Source organism: Anopheles coustani, chromosome 2, assembly GCF_943734705.1.
Source record: "Anopheles coustani chromosome 2, idAnoCousDA_361_x.2, whole genome shotgun sequence".
NCBI lineage: Eukaryota > Metazoa > Arthropoda > Insecta > Diptera > Culicidae > Anopheles > Anopheles coustani.
In genome coordinates, this window is record NC_071289.1 from 62,591,015 (window position 1) to 62,608,960 (window position 17,946).

The 17,946-nt window shown below is 44.7% G+C and overlaps 3 protein-coding genes across 4 annotated transcripts; 1 reads left to right on the plus strand and 2 right to left on the minus strand.

The window, feature by feature from the left end:
* Positions 1-3,028: 3,028 nt before the first annotated feature.
* On the plus strand, positions 3,029-4,712 carry LOC131264788 (cytoplasmic dynein 1 intermediate chain-like). The gene is made up of 2 exons (XM_058267055.1): positions 3,029-3,422; positions 3,481-4,712. The coding sequence occupies exons 1-2, from the start codon at positions 3,029-3,031 to the stop codon at positions 4,710-4,712; spliced, it is 1,626 nt and encodes a 541-aa protein (XP_058123038.1).
* A 2,232-nt stretch (positions 4,713-6,944) lies between these two features.
* On the minus strand, positions 6,945-12,194 carry LOC131262047 (patj homolog). 2 transcript variants are annotated; one of them, XM_058263957.1, is made up of 3 exons: positions 11,628-12,194; positions 9,875-11,541; positions 6,945-9,262 (listed from the first exon to the last, which is right to left on the minus strand). In XM_058263957.1, the coding sequence occupies exons 1-3, from the start codon at positions 12,173-12,175 to the stop codon at positions 8,436-8,438; spliced, it is 3,042 nt and encodes a 1,013-aa protein (XP_058119940.1). In that variant the 5' UTR covers positions 12,176-12,194; the 3' UTR covers positions 6,945-8,435. The 2 variants fall into 2 exon arrangements, with proteins under 2 accessions (XP_058119940.1, XP_058119939.1); XM_058263956.1 differs by having other exon boundaries at positions 9,875-11,534; positions 11,639-11,738.
* Positions 12,195-13,835: 1,641 nt separating this feature from the next.
* Positions 13,836-17,034, minus strand: LOC131266468 (dnaJ protein homolog 1-like). Its single transcript, XM_058269011.1, has one exon. The coding sequence runs from the start codon at positions 16,665-16,667 to the stop codon at positions 15,609-15,611; it is 1,059 nt and encodes a 352-aa protein (XP_058124994.1). The 5' UTR covers positions 16,668-17,034; the 3' UTR covers positions 13,836-15,608.
* Between the last annotated feature and the right edge of the window lie 912 nt (positions 17,035-17,946).

A 17,946-nucleotide genomic window follows, 5' to 3' on the forward strand; every position in this document is an offset into this window, starting at 1 on the left:
GAAGGCTCCGTATAAGGCAGACCAACACACTTAATTTCGGCAATCACAGCGAGCAAAAGGATCCATATTCCATGATTTCACACAGAAGAGCAGTTTCTATTCGCAAAACCATGGATACTGTGATCTAGAATTACCAACTACCTATTTCGCGAAGATTTTGGCGAAGACCTCCCACAAGTAAGCTGGAAATTTTTGTAAACACTTTTTTAACCAACTGTCACAAAAATGGCGGAGCAAAAAACAGCTTTGACCCGACCTGTCTGTTAATTGTCTTTGGGTAAAACCATTCACTGGAGACGACGACTATGGTGTCTATTTGGATTGTTGAAACTGAGCGAAAGGGAGAAACTTAAAGCTGCTCGTCATTTGCTTGGTGGTACAGCAGAGTTATTTCTCCGCACAGTTCATGTTTCTGATTTTGAGGACCTGAAGCGGCAGCTGCTGGAAGAGTTTCACGCTTCCAAACAATTTTCATCGCATCTTCTTCATCTCCATCCAAATCGATTTCTGTTTCGAATTCGTGGGATTCCATTTTGTATCAACTTAAATGAGGTATTCTTTCAAATGAACCGACTACAAAACTTTATATTCAATGTTACTTCTTCGGCTACCTGGCGCTAAATGCGTCTGATTTTTGCGTGTGTGTCTTTTTATAGAGGAACAGGTGCCTACTAGACATTCTCAATTTCTCCAACTTCACTAACGCGCTGGATTTACGTGGATAAAATATTTGTTAAAAAACCATTTACCAATCAGATAGATTCCAAGCGATCAACTTTACGATTCATCATCCATACTCTAGAGCCGCGTCTGCCAAGCAAGAAACACACCAGATATTTATATGTACTATATTTTGAATCCGTGACAAATTTATCCATTCCATGCCATGTTGTGTAAATGAATGAATTATTGGAATTATTGGAAGTGCAGGCAGAAACAGGGCAAGCCTTGAAAAGAAAAAATGCGGAACAATTATTAATTTTCCTCGGAAATCATTTACACCTGATTTGGATGGAATCACATTTACGTTTTTATTTTAAACAAAGACATAATGAAGAAATCTAAGTGGACGAAAAAAATATATTAAAGGAACACGTAATCCTTTGACGGTAAAATAATATTCTTCAAGCGCAATCTCAGCTAAAACTTCGAATATCTATCGGGAGTAAACACTCGTCCCAATGCAATCCAATCATTTAAAGTGAGTTAAGGGTCAATCACTTATGTTCGCCTTTTTCGCCAACATCGGTCGGTCAAATTGCTTGCTGGTGCCGTTTATCATACGTGCCGTATATGCCGATGGAAAATAGATTGCACATCAGTAACCAATTGGTGACGAAGTGTTGCTTTCTTACGGCAGCATTCTTCCCCTAGCATTATCCATTTTTCTCGGCTGATAACATCAGCCAACGACTGTATCAATGCAAGGGAAGATGATGTACCAATGAACCAGGAAAGAGCGGGCGAAGGATGAAATCCATCTTGTCCAACCCACCATGGGCATCATCATCATCATCGGGTGTGATGGTGTCATAAAAAATAATAAAAATTGAATTACTGCCACTGACCAAACGGGGGAAACACATTTTCTTGCGCAGGGCAAGGAGAGATTCAATTTTGCTGATTTTATAAGGCTTTTTGTTTCCTTTTCATTCACCAACTTGCAATTGCCCTCTGTATGTTTAATATCTTCGATGAAACAGTTGGTATCGTCTTTGAGACAGCCGACGCTAAAAGAAATATAACGAGTCTTGGAGGCTAGATGACAAATTGACAGTGTATCAATAGTATGTTGCTCAAGCAGTAACCAGAGGTTGTTAATCCATAAAAAACAGGAAATAGTTTTAAAAGAAGTTAACTTACCAATCGTCTAGATTGGAAAATCACACCAGCTGAGTAGAAAACTTTTCACTTCACTTGAACCATCATCAATGGTAGTGCAAAACTGTAACACGCGAGTCTGCATTGTTATCCGACAGAACCGCACCTTGATGAGGCTGTCTAGTCCGGACACTAAAAATTACATCAACCCGACAGCGCCATCCAGAGGGGGATGCTGGCAAAACAGTGCTTAGATAAGAACTCGAGGCGTGAGTTGTGTCGTACTAATCGCGACGGAATGTCCGGTACAATTTATGATACTCTAGGTACGATGCTTACTGCCTGGTTACAGGTTTTTGGGGGGCGTTCGTTGGGCACCGAGCGTCGCAGACTGATTCATCCCACGACCGCAAACCACGGCGGTGGTCAACACCTGCCACGAATGACATGATTCATATCCGGATGATGGGAATTGAGTTTGGACGACAGATAACGCACTTCAAACACACTTATCAGATCCATCCGACCGTCTGTCTAGGTCAACCCGAACACCCTGATGCAAGACGAGATGAAATCCAACTTACGAACGCAAAGAACTTACAAAAAGGCCCGGCGGCTTGGGCGATTGTCATGAAAACAGTTTCTACTGCAGAAAGTTGAATTTCCACAACCAAAACATTTGCCAAACCCAAACAAAAGTGCTGTCATAAAGTGACGCGCAATATAAGCAAAGTGCCACCATGTTTATTTTCTGCTGCTTTATGTGATCTTCGGGCCCGAAAAGCGGCATTTACAAAACTGTATAACTCAGCAGAAATAGTAGAAAGCTTCTTTCATTCGGATCTACTCAATTCGGTCATATAATTCGTGAAAACAGGTATGTTCACAGAATGCACCATTAAGGCAAAAAGCAAGATTGGAAAGTAAAATTCTCCAGGAAGCTAGGCATTCAATTCAAAATCATAGAATTTAAAAACTACAATAATTTGAATTGGTCCATTTTACTGCTACTATGGTTGCTCAGATGTTTTCCACATGTCGGTTGTTGAGTTTTACAACTAGGGTTAGTTAAGTAGTAGGCGTATTTAGTCAAATCTGTTAGGTAATCGTGCCATGTATATATGATAAGGGTGAAACCAATCCCCTCATGTCTACATTTCCGCAGGAGCAGCTAAAATAATCGGAGAACCTTGTCGAGCATTCCAAGATGGATCGAAAAGCGGAGTTGGAACTGAAGAAGGCTAGTCTGCAGACCCTTCGTGAGGAAAAAGAAAGGAGGCGAAAGGAAAGAGAACAAAATCTGGATCTGCTTGAAACATCCGGAAAGATAGCCAACGTGAAATTAGGCACGAGCCATGATTTGGATATGACGCTCTCTTCGCTAACTGAACCACTTGTGTCTGAAGTATCACTTCTTTCATCCGTTAGCATGACCAACTCTGATAATTTCATTAAGAGCACGCCAAGTGGAAATGTTCAATCCAGCATTGAAAAACTCAACTATCGCCAGAAACCCGTCAACCTTAGCCTGGTATCCGTTGACAATATTAATATTTCTCCCAAGAAAACTATTGTATACTCGAAACACACTCAATCCACTAGCACTTGCCTACACCCGTGTGGGGGAATCAAAGGAATCTAGATATTTTTCCAATGAAGAGAAGGAAATGATTATGCTTTCGAAGGACTTTCAACAGTTTATGGCGAACGCGAGCAAGGTCATTGAAAAGGCCCTTTCTGAAACGAAAGACATTCACAGGGGCTATATTGGAGGGACAGAGGCGAATGGTACCATTGAAGAAAAATCACACGCCCGCCTGTTATTGAATCGAATGTTGTACTGCGACCATTGGTCAAAGGACCGCTGTGTAACGTCTATCGATTGGTCTATGCACTATCCAGAGCTCATGGTAGCATCGTATTACAGCAACGAGTTTACGAGGTTACGTGGGTATGATCCGGAAGGTGTCGTAGCCATGTGGAACGCCAAGTCAAAGAAGCAAACGCCCGAACAAGTGTTTCACTGTCAGAGCGGCGTCATGTCCACAAGCTTCGTTAAGTTTAATGCGAATTTAATCCTCGGTGGTACCTACTCCGGTCAGATTGTACTCTGGGACAGCCGGGAGCAGAGGCGCACGCCCATCCATTGCATACAATTCAACGTCAATGGGCACATACTACCAGTCGTCTGCGTCTCGTTAGTTGGCACGCAGCACTCCCATAACGTTATTTCGATCAGCTCAGACGGTAAACTATGCAAGTGGAGCCTGGATATGCTTTCAAAGCCGCAGGACGTGCTAGAATTCAAGAAACAACCTTCCCAGACCATCTCCGTCACCTGTTCTGCAGTCATGCACTCGCAGGTGAAGAACATCGTGCTTGGAAGTGTGGATGGGTGCGTGTACTCTGCCAATCAACATGACAACCGGGGTGCCATAATCGAGACGTACAGGGAACATCTCGGCCCGATCACAGCTGTCTCGGCGCACCAATCAGAATCGAACTTTGACCACCTGTTCCTAACCTCATCGGTCGACTCGACGGTCAAGCTGTGGAGTTTGCAGGATAATAAACCGCTGTACACTTTCGAAGATAACTCTGACTACGTGGCCTGCTCACCCATCAACCCGGCACTATTCGCCAGCGTGGATGGTAATGGGCGTCTGAACGTGTGGAATCTCAATCAAAACACAGATGTCCCGGTAGAGTCGGTTGTAGTAGACGAGCAGCCGGCACTTAACCGCGTCTTCTGGACACCATACGGCAGACATGTCATGGTTGGTGCCGAAACTGGTCATATCTACATGTACGACCTAGCAGACAGAGTCGCCAACCCGCGCATCGATGAATGGAACAAGCTTGACGCTGTGCTGTATGATTTAAGAATGTAACAAACAAACGAGTTCGATTAGTTCGACTCAGTATCCCAATATGAACTCTCATAATGTGAAACCACATAGTTACGCCTTGCTGTAAACATTCTATTCACTTTCTGCCATTAGTTTTTGCACTTGAATGCACTTTCGAAAAAAAAACACTTCATACAATTCGAAAATGTATTCTCCATTCAAATTTATTAAACTTCAATTTGTTATACATTCATATATGTATGTAATAAAATATAATATCTATAAAATACATGTATATACTTTCAATAGACTAAACTGAACCCAATGTGATGGAATGGTCTAGGCTTGAGTTATAAATAGTTGCAATATCGTTCCGATGCCTCCCTTTTCGTGCAGGCCAAAGAAGCCACTTTGCCCCAATTTTCCAAATCTCGGTGCAAATTTGACCACCAACGCCGTAGTATATCGACGGACGGGATACAAATCCTGATATTACGGTAGGTGATTACATTTGATACTCTTTTCCTTCTTCCTCGGATGGGAAATGTGATAGAAGGGATCGTTCGTCGGCCCAATTGGCGGATATGTCCACGTACTACGATGGCCATAATACTTCGCAGATCTCGTACCGAAGGCCGTTTCTTCATTTGACGATCATTATTGGTGTTTGCTGGGTTTCTACACTTCACGGGCAGTTGCAGAAATTAGAGTGAAAATACTTTCGAAGCATAAGTACAGTTTGTTGCACCATGAAAAACGGGATGGTGATTGCGTAGGAAAGTACCATTGGCGTTACAAATATCATCTCAGCTTGGACGAAATATTTTCTCACAAAATACTGTAAAGCTGCTATCGTGAATGCTTATCGAGGTGAGGATTTCCTGTTTTGCAATAAAAAGGTTCCCAACAAACCGTCCGGGATTAACTTGTTAGTTATAGTTGTAGTTTGCTCTAGCTTTAAGTATGCACACAAATCAACACGTTCTGAGGTGAAGAAAAGACATTACCATTTTCCAATCCCGTGATCTAACTCGTCTTGTTCGTACGCGATTGCAATGCGAAATGAGAGCTACCTTAGTTACGGAATTCGATATTTTCCGACCAAACAAAAGATGAAAGCGCCTTTTGTGGGGTATTATTTGCATGCTAGCTACAATCTTGTTTTTCTCAGTCGAACCAATAACAGTTCGTTTACAACAGCATCCATTCGAAGTCTACATATTCTAAATGATGGTGTGAGTTTGCGAGGGATTCTTTTAGGTGACATCTGAAGCTAAGATTGCCTGTCGTTGAGCTGCTCGAAACATTCGGGTAACGCAACCAAACACAGTCGTTGAGAATTGGGGGACCGCGAACAACTATTGGTTGTTCATGCCGAATAAATCGCACACAAAGCATGCTTTGCCACATATTTTTCTCAGTCCGTTGCTACTTTTACAAAGCTGTGAAAGAACTTCGGCATAGCCTCCTATCCGAATCAATCGTCCATTCGGCATATGCATGATCGTGCAATGAATTTTTGATCATATTTTCTCGTCTGTGGTTCAGTTTGAACGTTGATGATGGTTTTCTAATCTTGAATGATATTTCTACTTTTTTAAGAAGTTTTTTCCATGTTCTATCCGGCTCTTTCTAGTGTCTACCAACCACACATCAAATTGCATGTTATTACTTTTCTGCTATTTTTTTCTATATGCCTACATGCTTACTACTTTTTAATTGTTTTCCTTCTTCTCTCCTTATATCATGTTCTTATGTATTCTAGCCATGTTTTTCATTCCATCTCATGTTGCTCTTTTCGCATGATTGTTCTTGTTCGTAACAGTTTCTGTTTGTCTATTTCTTCAACATTTACATCATCTTCATTTTTCTTCCATTTATCCAATTAACGTCATAAGTCAGAAATCAATAATCCACCATTTGCTTTTCTTGTTTTCGTTTTTGTTTTCCTTAAGCTTTGCTTTGCATACGATCGCGCGAGAAGATTTTATATTTTTTGGTAAATAAGGTAAAAACTGCGAAAGTGAACGATGATGACATGAATTTTGAAGAACGCAAATATTCACTCTGATGAAAATGTTTAAGCGCCAATGAAAATTGTCAGGTATGTAGACTACAAACACACAAAACAATCGTGAAAAAATAGAATAAAGTAAAAAAATCAAACATAAGGTTGGTTCAGTTACTCCTAGAGTTGAAAAAGAAAAACACTCACAACATAAAATAGAGAAAGATTTTAATGGTAAGTAATTTGTTCCAAACTACAATACGATTCTTTAATGAGTGCATAATATTAATGTGAGCGACGAGTGTGAACGTATGTATGTAATACAGTTTTTTCGTATTTTTCCAGAGATGAAGGTGCATATAGAACGTGTTTCATTTGTTTTTAAACAGGTGTGTCTAGTGAAGTGTGTTTCGTTTTTTCTCTTTCTATTTTTATAGCGCGTCCAATCATACTGCTTTGAATTTGCAATATAAGGATCGGTAATTTTTACTTATAACGTAAATTGTAAATCATTTCAAACAATAGCATTAACTAGCCGATTTGCAAAAGCAATTATTTTACTAGAAATTCTTCTACGGTGTAAATAAGTAGAACAACAAATCAACTATAAGTAGTTTCATCGACTTTGATAAATTGTGATTCGACCCATTTTTTTCCCTAAACTCCGGTCCTCAACAAAAGTAAAAGAAATGAGTAGTAATGGGAAAAATTATGATATACCATTTTCCGGTGCAAGGTGCAACTACAATCATATACGAGATAGAGATTCGTGCATGCTATAATGGGTTGAATATTGCAAGTGCTAAGGGCTCTTCCCTTTTTTCCTATACTTTTTTAAGCTACATGCTTTCCTGTGCAACTTGTAGAAATCGTGTAGTGCCTGACGTAAGTTGTTTTCGAGTGTTATAATTCTATGATTATGTGTAATTGTTTTTTCTGTGTGTTGATTTTCACTAACATTTTGAGTGGTGTTACCGGTTTGGTGACTCGATTTTCAAGCAACTTCCAGCAAACCCGGAAATACACCTGGTGCAGATGGTGCAAGCGATAGATGATGGACAGCGTGGTGATATAGTGGAGGTGCAAAGATAATACTGGAACGTTTCCGTCGTAGAATGTGGAATGAAAAATAGACGATTCTGCGGCTGCAGTCTCGAGTAACACGTGGTTCCCCCCACTGAGAGCGGGTGGAATAAACTTAAACTCAAGATGAGTGACCGATGAGGAATGTACGGTAAAGTAAACTTGTCTTAAAAAAAATCAAAAATTTAATCATAAAAAGGTAATCATTTACTTGTCAATAAAAGGAGGGAATGTAAAAATACTGCGTTGGAAGACATAGGAAGTCGCCCGATCAACGACATCCGGGAGCGGGTGCATTCAGACAACAGAGAAATTGCATCCGGGAAGGGTAGTTCTCGGGCAGAAAACAAAATGCGTTCGCAAACGCGTGAGGAAAATCGTGGGATATAATATAATATATAAAGCAGAACTGAAATTTAAATCATTTCCATAATGAACCGAATCGGAACGCACGTACCGCGATTGAAACGTTAGCTGGCATTTTGCTTTTTTGTTTTTGTTTTCGGCGCTGTTTCGCTTGGGAGGGTGGTTGGAGGTGGGCGTTAGATCGATCGAATTTAAACGACAAACCGCTCGGCGTTGGCCGCACCGTCGATCAACTCCAGCAGGGCGTCCAGGCGGCGGTATAGGTCCGCAAAGCGCTCATATTCATTTCTGCTTATGACTAAACATCCTCATTCCATTATTATGTCCGGTTTCGCGAGCGATAACATCTTACCGCTGCCGGTGTTACCACTGGCCGATCCGGTCACTTCCGGTGGTGGGCCGCCGGTGGAGAGTACGGCCGAGCGTTCATCGAACGGAGCAGCGGCACCGACGAGGGACGAGTCCTGCATGGGCAGCGGCTTGGCGACGCCGATGCGCACCACACCCTTAGGGGCACCCTTGAGCGCCTGCACGGCCTGATCGAGCGATGCGTTTTCGAGGATCGTGTCGTTCACGAATAGCAGCCGGTCGCCGGGAATGAGCCGCCCATCGAGCTGCGCAACACCACCCGGTACCAGCGAGCGGATCACGATCAGCGTGTCGTTCGGATCGAGCGGATCCTGATAGTCTAGGATGGAGAACCCGAGGCCTCGTTCGCCTTTGACCAGCTCGATAATCTGCGGCTCGGAACTCCACATTGCCAGCCCCGTCAGTGGTTCAAGGCTGCGTGATTTGATCTTCGAGAACCCGTCACCGACGCCTCCCACGCCAACACCGGCCCCGTTGGTTGTGGCCAGACTGCCATCCGATTTGGCCTTGACCAGGCGCTCCGACGGCGTCAGACTGCCACCGTGCAGCTGCTGATGATGGTGATGGTGATGGTGCTGGTGGCTTGCGGTACTATTGCTCCGCTTGGCCGCGTCCGCCTCAAGCGAGCTGATGAGCTGCTCCTCTGTGAACCGCAGCAGATCTGGATCACCGCGCGCACACACCATACACACGTCCTGCGGTAGTTCCTTCAGAATTGATACCACCTTGAGGTGGTTCATACCGAGCAGTCGCTGTCCGTTGACCTCTGAAAATACGCCGAGAAGAATAATTTGATTTTGTTTTGCCAAATTAATTAATAAATGAATGATGCAGGGAGTAGCGAGTGTGTCTGAGTGTTATTTCCGAAAATAACTAGAGTACGGCTCAACCATTCAAACTTTCCACATAAACAGTGATGAAGCGGTGCATAAAAAAACCAAAGATGTCAAAAAAATAATAAACAATTGTACTTAAAATTGCCATTTATGGATTCGAACAATCTTTAACAAAGACGAAGTTATAGTCTTGTAAAAGAATGGTCAAAGAGACCACATAAAAGCATTCGGGTAAGATTCCAAAGTAATGTATTGTGTTAGTGTATAGTGTTAGAAACTACGTATGAGATTCAAAAAAGGTAAAAGTTTTAAAATTAATTTATAAAGATTCTTATGTCATGTACGGATTTAGGGTTTCTTATTCTTTTTAAACCACCTCTTCCAATCACTCCTCCTTCCTTTAATACCTATCTCTATAACAATGTGTACTATGATTTTCAAGCCTACCTTTCTTTTTACATTCAATTTACATGCCATAAATGCTAGCCGTCCTGAGATTAAATGGATTTAGGCCACTTTCACTTGCACACGCAATGACTTACCTAGAAGCTCATCGCCGGATCGAAGCAGACCGTTCTGCCCAACTGGGCCCTCTGGCAGTATCGAGCGGATGTAGTGATGCGGTCGGACTTCCTTTCCACCTTCCACGTCCACTGTGCCTTCGAGCGAAATGCCCAGTCCACTGGAGGCCGCAAATTTACGTATGTTCGCTACAATAATCTGCACCTCCGGTCCCAGGATGGTTGTCCACTTTTTCACGATGTATGCCGTATCCGCCGAGTCATCGTCGGCGTCGTCATCGTTGATGCGCTCCTCCGCCAACGCTGTGTTGCCGCCCTTCAGAGAGCTACGCAGTTTCGGCACACCGGCATGCTTAGCAATTGCGGCCACATTAGTCGCGTCGAGCAAAACGTCGCCGGCGGAAACTTCCGTAACGTCATGCAGCAACGGGGGAACGATCGACGCTTCCTTAATCTTCTCCCGGTACTCTTGCTGGCTATCGATGGAGTCCTTTGCCCGTGCCAGTTTCTTGTGGCCCATAACGACCGCCGCAGAACCAGCATCGCCGCCGAGGGGTGGTTGGTGACCGCTATCGTCCGGGTCATCACCGTACCCTTTCATGCCCTCGAGAATGGTACGCTGTTGCGCTTGTGGAGGCTGCTGATGCTTTTCGGTGAGTCCACGTGGCAGAATGTCGAGGATGTTACTGCCGTACTTGGACAGATCCGTTGGCCCAAGCGGTGGTGGAGGTGTAGCCGGTGTCGGTGGTTTCATCTCGTTCGCCGCGATCGCCTGCTGTAGCTGGTCGTACTTCGGTCCGCGAAGGTACCGCTCCAGGCACAGCTTCACTACGTGACCACTTTGTTTTAGGACATCAACGGCCTGATGGTTGGAGAAGCCGTGCAGCGATTGACCGTCCACTTCGATGATGCGATCGTTCACCGCGATCTTGCCGCTCAGATCCGCCGCACTGCCCGGGGACACACTCTTCACGAAGATGCCGGAAAGCTCCTCCTTCTCACAAACGTACCCTGCGATCGTGATGCCCAGTCCGTTCTGGTCTTTACGCAGCTCCACCGTAAACACCTCCGTCTCGGGGAAATCGGCTAGCGGGCTATCCTCGCCGAACGGATTCTCATCCAAGTCCTTCTCCAAGTTTACGATCGAATACACGCTGTAGATATCGCTGAAACCCGAATCGGCCAGGTACTGCTTCAGCTTGAGTGGATCCGCCAACAGCACCGTTGGTACGATCGCGGATTGATCGTACTCATCGCCACCACCGACCGATCCTCCCGGGCCAGTAAGTGAATCGATTGGACGGGCCACGACGAGCTGTACGTGCGTTCCGGACTGGCGCAGTACGGATGCGACCTGCTCGGAAACCATCTCGTGCAGGTTAACGTCACCAATCTGCAGGATCTGATCGCCACTCTTCAGCCGACCGTCACGATCCGCCACGCCACCAGCGAGGATCGTTTTAACGGTGACACCCGTTGTCCGAGCGCCGATGATACCGAAGCCCAGTCCGGTCCCATCGTTAACGAGCTCGATGTCCAGGATACGTGACCAATCGGCTGGTCCAGCCGTACCACCAGCGGCAATGATGGTTTCCGGGATCGATTTTGGCGAATCCGCGCCGTACTGACCACCCAGTGGATGCTGGTGCTGTTCAGCTTCGGGGAGATTTTTGTGATGGTCCTGCAAAGGGGGCGGAAATGGTAAAGATTAGTGTTTGTGGTGAACAAACATATAAGGATTCGTCTTTCCAAATCTACTCGAAATGATAAGCTCATGTTCGTTACCTCAAACAACAAAGAAGGATCATTGTTTATCTTCATCGACCCGTTCAACAACTGCTGCGCATCCAAGGGCTGAGGGGCTATTTGTTGCTGCAAAGCCACCATCGGTACCTGGCCCACGCCGAGCAGTTGACCGTGCGGATCAAGCAGCTGATTAAGCTTCGGCTGTGTGACCACCAGCATGCCCGGGCCAGGGCTTCCCGGTGACATCTGTGCCGAGGGAACACGCTGCTCATCCTGGTAGTCTGCATCGAATAGGTCCGTCCCGGGCGGCACATTCAGCACCAGCTCGCCACTGTTCGCGATATCGAAGTCCCCCGGCAGTATCGACGGGTGCTGCGTTATCTGGTGGTTCAGCTCGGACAGCGAGTCCTGGATTTGAACGATGTTCCGAAAGACGGGATCCTGCAGCAGATCGATCACCAGCTTCAGGTCGTCGCTGACATTCAACTGCAGCTTGTTCGGTTCCATCTCCTCGACCGTCTGCTTGATGATTTCGATTTGCTTGAGCGCATTCGAGACATCGCTGGAGAGATGCATTTTTGCAATCGAACACGGGCTGGGGGAGCGATCCACCCTTTCTACAACATAAAACCACACGTCACGCTACCCAGCGGGTTTACACTCGAGCATTCAAACAACGGTCGCTCAGAAATGATACACAATCGTTCGGAAAAACTGTTTCGCCACAAGCTTAATCTTGATACGCCCCCGTTTCTTTTCTTTCCAGGTATGACGAATCTTCGGTGGAAAAATGATTTCCTCTGCTAATTTATGTTTACGTCAACAAACCAGCAACAACAAATGGCAAACCCAAAGTGATTACTATCCAGGTGGGTTCATCCCGAACAAATCGCCTTGATTTTTTTAGAAAAATAAAGGAAAAATTTGACAATCGTTCCGGGTTTTGTTTATGTTTACAATTTGCCAGTTGTTGTTTTCAAAGTTCTTTCCGATAGCGTAAGAATGTCGTATTTATCTTGTTCAGCTGTTTTTTGCAAAAATAACTCAAACAATAACTCATGGAATGGGAAAAAATGCGATATAATGAAGATATTGTCGTTTTAACAAACACGTTTCATGTAGCATTGTAGCAACAAAGTGTTAACATATGTGCCTTTGGACGACCTAACCGCTTTACCCATCTCGTCCAACCTCATTTACTAGAGAGGGCAGAGTCTTCCGGTAACCGTATCAACTGGAACCAGCAGCTTGCTAACGCGTCGTAATCCTTTTGTTGGTAAACAAAACCAGGAACGATTGTCAAAAATTGATTTCAAAATGGCTGCCACAACCAGGCCTTTGAGCTCACCTCCCTTAGGACCCACCTTGGGCAAACCCACTGGTTGACAGCTGTCAGTTCACATTTGATCTAGACCAGTTGATTCGGTAAATTCTTCAACACTGCTGACCATAATCATAATACAACAAATTATTTATGATCTTCATTTTATTCAACTTTTGGTCTTCGGATTATTTTTCATCAGTTGAGGCTTTAAATGAATATAAGTTTACTTAAGTAAAAGACTGTGAATTGTGATAATTAATTATGAATACGTGTAAACATAGAAAAGCATCATAGAATAACCACAGCACAATTAGAATAATCAAATTCAATTTCACAGTGCTCTCGGCAATCTGTGGTTCTTACAAACATTCATATTGATTTCTTTCATAGAAATATTCCATATTTTACTTTCAATGCACTTTCTGCTCGCCTGCAAGAGCTGAAGTTTCAAACTCATCGTGTACAAAAGCAGCTATGGTTTACATCCATAGAAAACGTGGAAAACAGAATCATCTCAAGGTGAAATCCGTGTACAAAACAAACAAACTTTGGAAATATGCTATCAACCAACATGATCGCGACCGCGGTTACGTAACCGATCGCGTTAGTTCTCGGTGACCTACAAAAAGGGCGAACAAAAAAACTTATTCTAGTATCTTCTCCCCACTGCTTAACGGCACGTGGAGCCACAACGGAGAGCCTAACAATGCGATAACAACGATAGATTTGTTGACAAATACACAAAAAAGGGGAAATAAGCAGTTGTCCTTGGATTCACATGATAGGTATGTTTTCCCTAACGGGTAAACGGTACACAATGATCAAAATGTAACCTACTTACTTGCACAGACCAACCCAAAACCAATACCACCCCCTTATGTTAAATCAAAACAAATTGTTTTTTTTTCATAATAAGCTTTTAGGAAACTTTTTTATTGGACAGGTGTTTTCAATCACTTTACATTCGTAACGTAATCCGGTTATCGTAGTACATGAAAACGATAGCGACACGTGGCAGGTACTTAAAACTAAAATCTAAAATCAAACCGTATCGAAGATTTCTTCGTACTAGAACGTACCAATTAAGTTTATGTGTAGTAGTATTGTTAAGCTTGTTGTTTTCTCTTTCGATCCTTTTGTTGGCGTAAAGACGTTCAATCTTTCATTTTCTTTTTATCTTCTTACTATGATCAGCAAAAACACTTGTCCTACGAAACAATGTGGAAGCCATACCACCAGGGGAGGAGACAAGGAGACAGTTTGGAACCGACATTTTTCAGGAACGTTGCGTCCGTGTGCCTTTTCTTACGGAAAAAGGCGTTTGCGCACCAAAATGTGTGCGCGCGCGCGTGAGATAGGTTCCAGATTGTTCCGCGCTCGCCAGTCAGTCTTTTCGTATGATACTGTAATAATTAGCTCCGTGGCGACGCACATCTTGCAAACGCTCGTATATGATAATCCACCCGTCGTGGTCCGGCCATCAGACACTGGTCAACTAATTTGCGGGACAAGTGTTTTGCTGGAGTGGTATGCTTCTTTATAAACAACAATGCAACGTAAAAAGTATCATCACGGTCAGCTAAAGTAAACTCTTAAACAAACATATCATAAATAACACGCTTTCTTTTCACGTAGGTCCCTGCAAGGGCACCAACCAAACTATGAAACGATTTTAATTACCCATTCCCTCTCTCTCCTCGGATCTGTTTACCTATGTACAGACGATGGGGTCTTCTGCCAATCCCCAACAAATTTGTCTACTTATTTGCGACAGGTTTACCTCATGAACGGAAAAGTTACTAGCTGTGGAGAACCCGTGTTAGTGGTTTCCCTTTTTTTCCTTTCCGCAAAAACTAACAGAATCGTTTGCTTGTCCCCTGTCGTTCTTGCCATCTACTTTTCCTGTGTCTAGCCCTCCTGTCTGTTCTTTGATATACTTTGGATAGTAAAACAATGCACATTGATACGCTATGTACACAAATCGACCGAATTCGTACCACTTCTTGGATCGTTCGTTACAACACTGCGCCAACATCGGTAACTGATTTCTGGAACATCACAAATTTAGATCGCGTCTCCTCGTCTCTTCGATTGTGTTGCAATTTTCCTGGCCGGAAAACATCCATCCTGGCTCAATCTGTCTTGAGGCTTGGATCCACGCGAACGTTCCATCCATTTCCATTCGATTTCGACGCATGATGGACGATGATTTCGTTCGAACAGCACCCGGAACTCACCAAGCTCTCACACATTCACCTTTGCGTATCTCTTTCGCGGCCCGGGTGAGTTCCGCGAATGTTGATTTTCCGCTTCTAGAATGTTCTCTCCCGTTGTCTATCAGCTGGCTGCATCGTTTTCTTACGTGACCGAGGCACAAATGCATCCACCAAACGGAAGGACGGGGTATCTTTTGTCCGTTTCTGGCACCTCTTGGCGGTTGGTGCGGTGGGGGACAGGGGAATGCGATAAACATCCCGTGCGGATAAAGCGATGTCCTATTGCGCGCACAATCGCTTTGCACATTGAGCAAATGTGGAACAGTCGAGAACATCATGCGTCATAACAACCGAACGGGGAATGGGAAATGCTGCTGCTAGTTTACGCTGTTTGAGAGAAAGTGTACTGTTGTGTTGCGCGTTGTAGCGGCGGGGCGACCAAGAACGCGGGATTGTTTCGGTGAGAAATTTACGACGGATCCATCGGTAACAGGTCGGCCAGTATTTCCCGCGTGCTTGCGTCCACCTGGTCCGGGAAGCGAATGTCGAACGCCACCAGCAGATCGCCTTTCCGGCTCGGTTCCTTCGGAAATGGAAGTCCTCGATTCTGCAGCCGCTTGACCGTGTGCGGTTTCACGACCTCGCCGATCGTTGAAATGGTTAGCGTCTCACCGCTCAGTGTCGGAACCTGCACCACCGTACCACAGAGCGACTGCCGGAGGGAAATCTTGGCCGTGAACCTTATGTCGCTGCCCTCGCGCTTGAAGTGCTGGTGTGGCTTATCGCGGATGATGAACACGATATCGGCCGGAATTTTGCCAGGAATTTGGTCGCCTTCGCGCGGGAAGGTAATTTTCGTGCCCGCCTTCCAGCCCGGTTTCACGTTGATGTTCAGTATCTTCTCCTCTTTCCGCGCCGACCCGTCGTGACCCATGACCATTTTGGAAATTTTCATTTTCTTCTGGCAACCCGAGTTGACGTCCTCCAGCGACACGTACAGGTCGTGCTCGATCGGTGGATCTTGGCTCTTCTGCTTACGCTGCGGCGAACCGTGCATGTTGAAGGACTGCGAGCGGAACGCTCCTCCGGGGAACCCGCCCATACCGCCACCACCGCGGCCATCGAACCCAAACGGATCGCCACTGTCCATCTCCTGGTGGAAGATGTGCGCCCCGCCGTCGTTGCCGAAGAACACACTGAACGGATCGCTCGTGCCGAAGAACTGTGCAAACGTGGCGCGCGGATCGCCGTGGAAGTTGTACTGGAACTGGCCCGACTGACCCGGACCGCCCATACCGCCAGCGCCACCCTTCAGGCCGTCCTCGCCGTACTGATCGTATACGTCGCGCTTCTTCTTGTCCGACAGCACCTCGTAAGCTTCGGCCACCTCCTTGAAGCGCTCCTCGGCCTGTGGGGACTTATTTTTGTCCGGATGATATTTTAAAGCCAGCTTACGGTACGCCTTTTTGATCTCATCGTCCGTGGCCGTCTTGGGGACGCCTAATATTTTGTAGAAATCTTTTGCCATTTTCAATTTGCTTCTAGAGAAGTTTTCACCACTTGTACGCACTCCGTATGATTATCGATTCCAGAATGTTCCAGTCCCGAATGCACTACGTGACTACGCGCGTGTTACGCTCACTCCACAATAATGCAGGCAATAGTCTCTGCTGTAGTTACAATGTGTCTTTGAATATCCGTTTAAAACAACACTGTTAATTTATCCCACTGCACGTTTTTCTAATCACAAACTGTTCATAGTACCGACAAGTACGTCCGCCGTGGGTTTTTTCACTGTTTGCTACGTTTACGTAAAACGAAAATTGCTACGGGCTTCGTCTAGCTTCAATAAACTCCCGTGTGATGAACAAACTGACAACCTTCTCGCTCTGTTGCTTTTGCTATTTTGCAGCCCGTTTGAAGCACTGACGGAACCTTTATAGAGTCGCTGTCCCTTCCCGAAACAGAGATCGAGATGTTTCTAGAAGAAAAATGTACCAGAACTGCCCAGACTAGTGTTGGCAAAATCCGGATTCGGAAGATTCGAAGACTCAATCCCTCGACGGATTCCAGCCGATAGGAACTCGTTTGACGGATTTGAATCAGATTTGATTCGTTTAGGACTTGAATTGATTCTATTCCGACTCGATTTGATTCAGATTTGGTCTATTTCGGCCGCTACGCCAAGAACAATACTCAACCCCACATATCTGCCTCTCGGGAATCCAAAAAGTAGAAAAAAATTATGAAATTTTGGTAAAATAGTAAATGAGTCATGTTTATCGTTTTGCTACACCATCTGAACTATGAGTTTTTGAACCGTTGTGTGAATCGTTAAAATTCCGATATGGAATGGTCGTAGGGTTGTGGTATAAGGGGGCTGTTGGTTAATATCGTATCACGTTTGTGTTATTTAACGGATTGGGATTAGAGGATTCGAGTTCCAGCTGCAGCGATTTGAATTTCCCACCACTAGCTTAAACGCACTACGTTTATACTGTGATGTTATACCTTGATTGAAAGTCCGAAGTGCAGAGAAAATCCAAGTTCAGAATCGATTCAAATTACATTTCAAACTAGTTTCAAGTGGAACCATTTTCAGCACCGTGTCGGTTCATCGTTTTCTTGACTTACTTTGGAAACCTTAATTTCAGTAAAATATGTTTTTTAAACGCTACTGAATCTTTTGGCTAAATGATAAACAATCGTCTAGTTCGTGTAAATATATGGCACGATCTCGTACTGCACAGTTGAAGGGTCTTCCCGCCTTCCAACGTATTACACCGCCATGTTTACAAATAGCGCTA

What these genes read in the sequence shown, in the direction of transcription:
- LOC131264788 (XM_058267055.1), top strand. Translation starts at nt 3,029, where the DNA reads ATGGATCGAAAAGCGGAGTTGGAACTGAAGAAGGCTAGTCTGCAGACC. An exon ending in GAAACACACTCAATCCACTA is followed by an intron (nt 3,423 to 3,480) that starts GCACTTGCCTAC and finishes TTTCCAATGAAG; the next exon opens with AGAAGGAAATGATTATGCTT.
- LOC131262047 (XM_058263957.1), bottom strand. Translation starts at nt 12,175, where the DNA reads ATGCATCTCTCCAGCGATGTCTCGAATGCGCTCAAGCAAATCGAAATC. An exon ending in TTGTTTGAGGTAACGAACAT is followed by an intron (nt 11,542 to 11,627) that starts GAGCTTATCATT and finishes ATTTCCGCCCCC; the next exon opens with TTTGCAGGACCATCACAAAA. An exon ending in ATCCGGCGATGAGCTTCTAG is followed by an intron (nt 9,263 to 9,874) that starts GTAAGTCATTGC and finishes GCGTATTTTCAG; the next exon opens with AGGTCAACGGACAGCGACTG.
- LOC131266468 (XM_058269011.1), bottom strand. Translation starts at nt 16,667, where the DNA reads ATGGCAAAAGATTTCTACAAAATATTAGGCGTCCCCAAGACGGCCACG.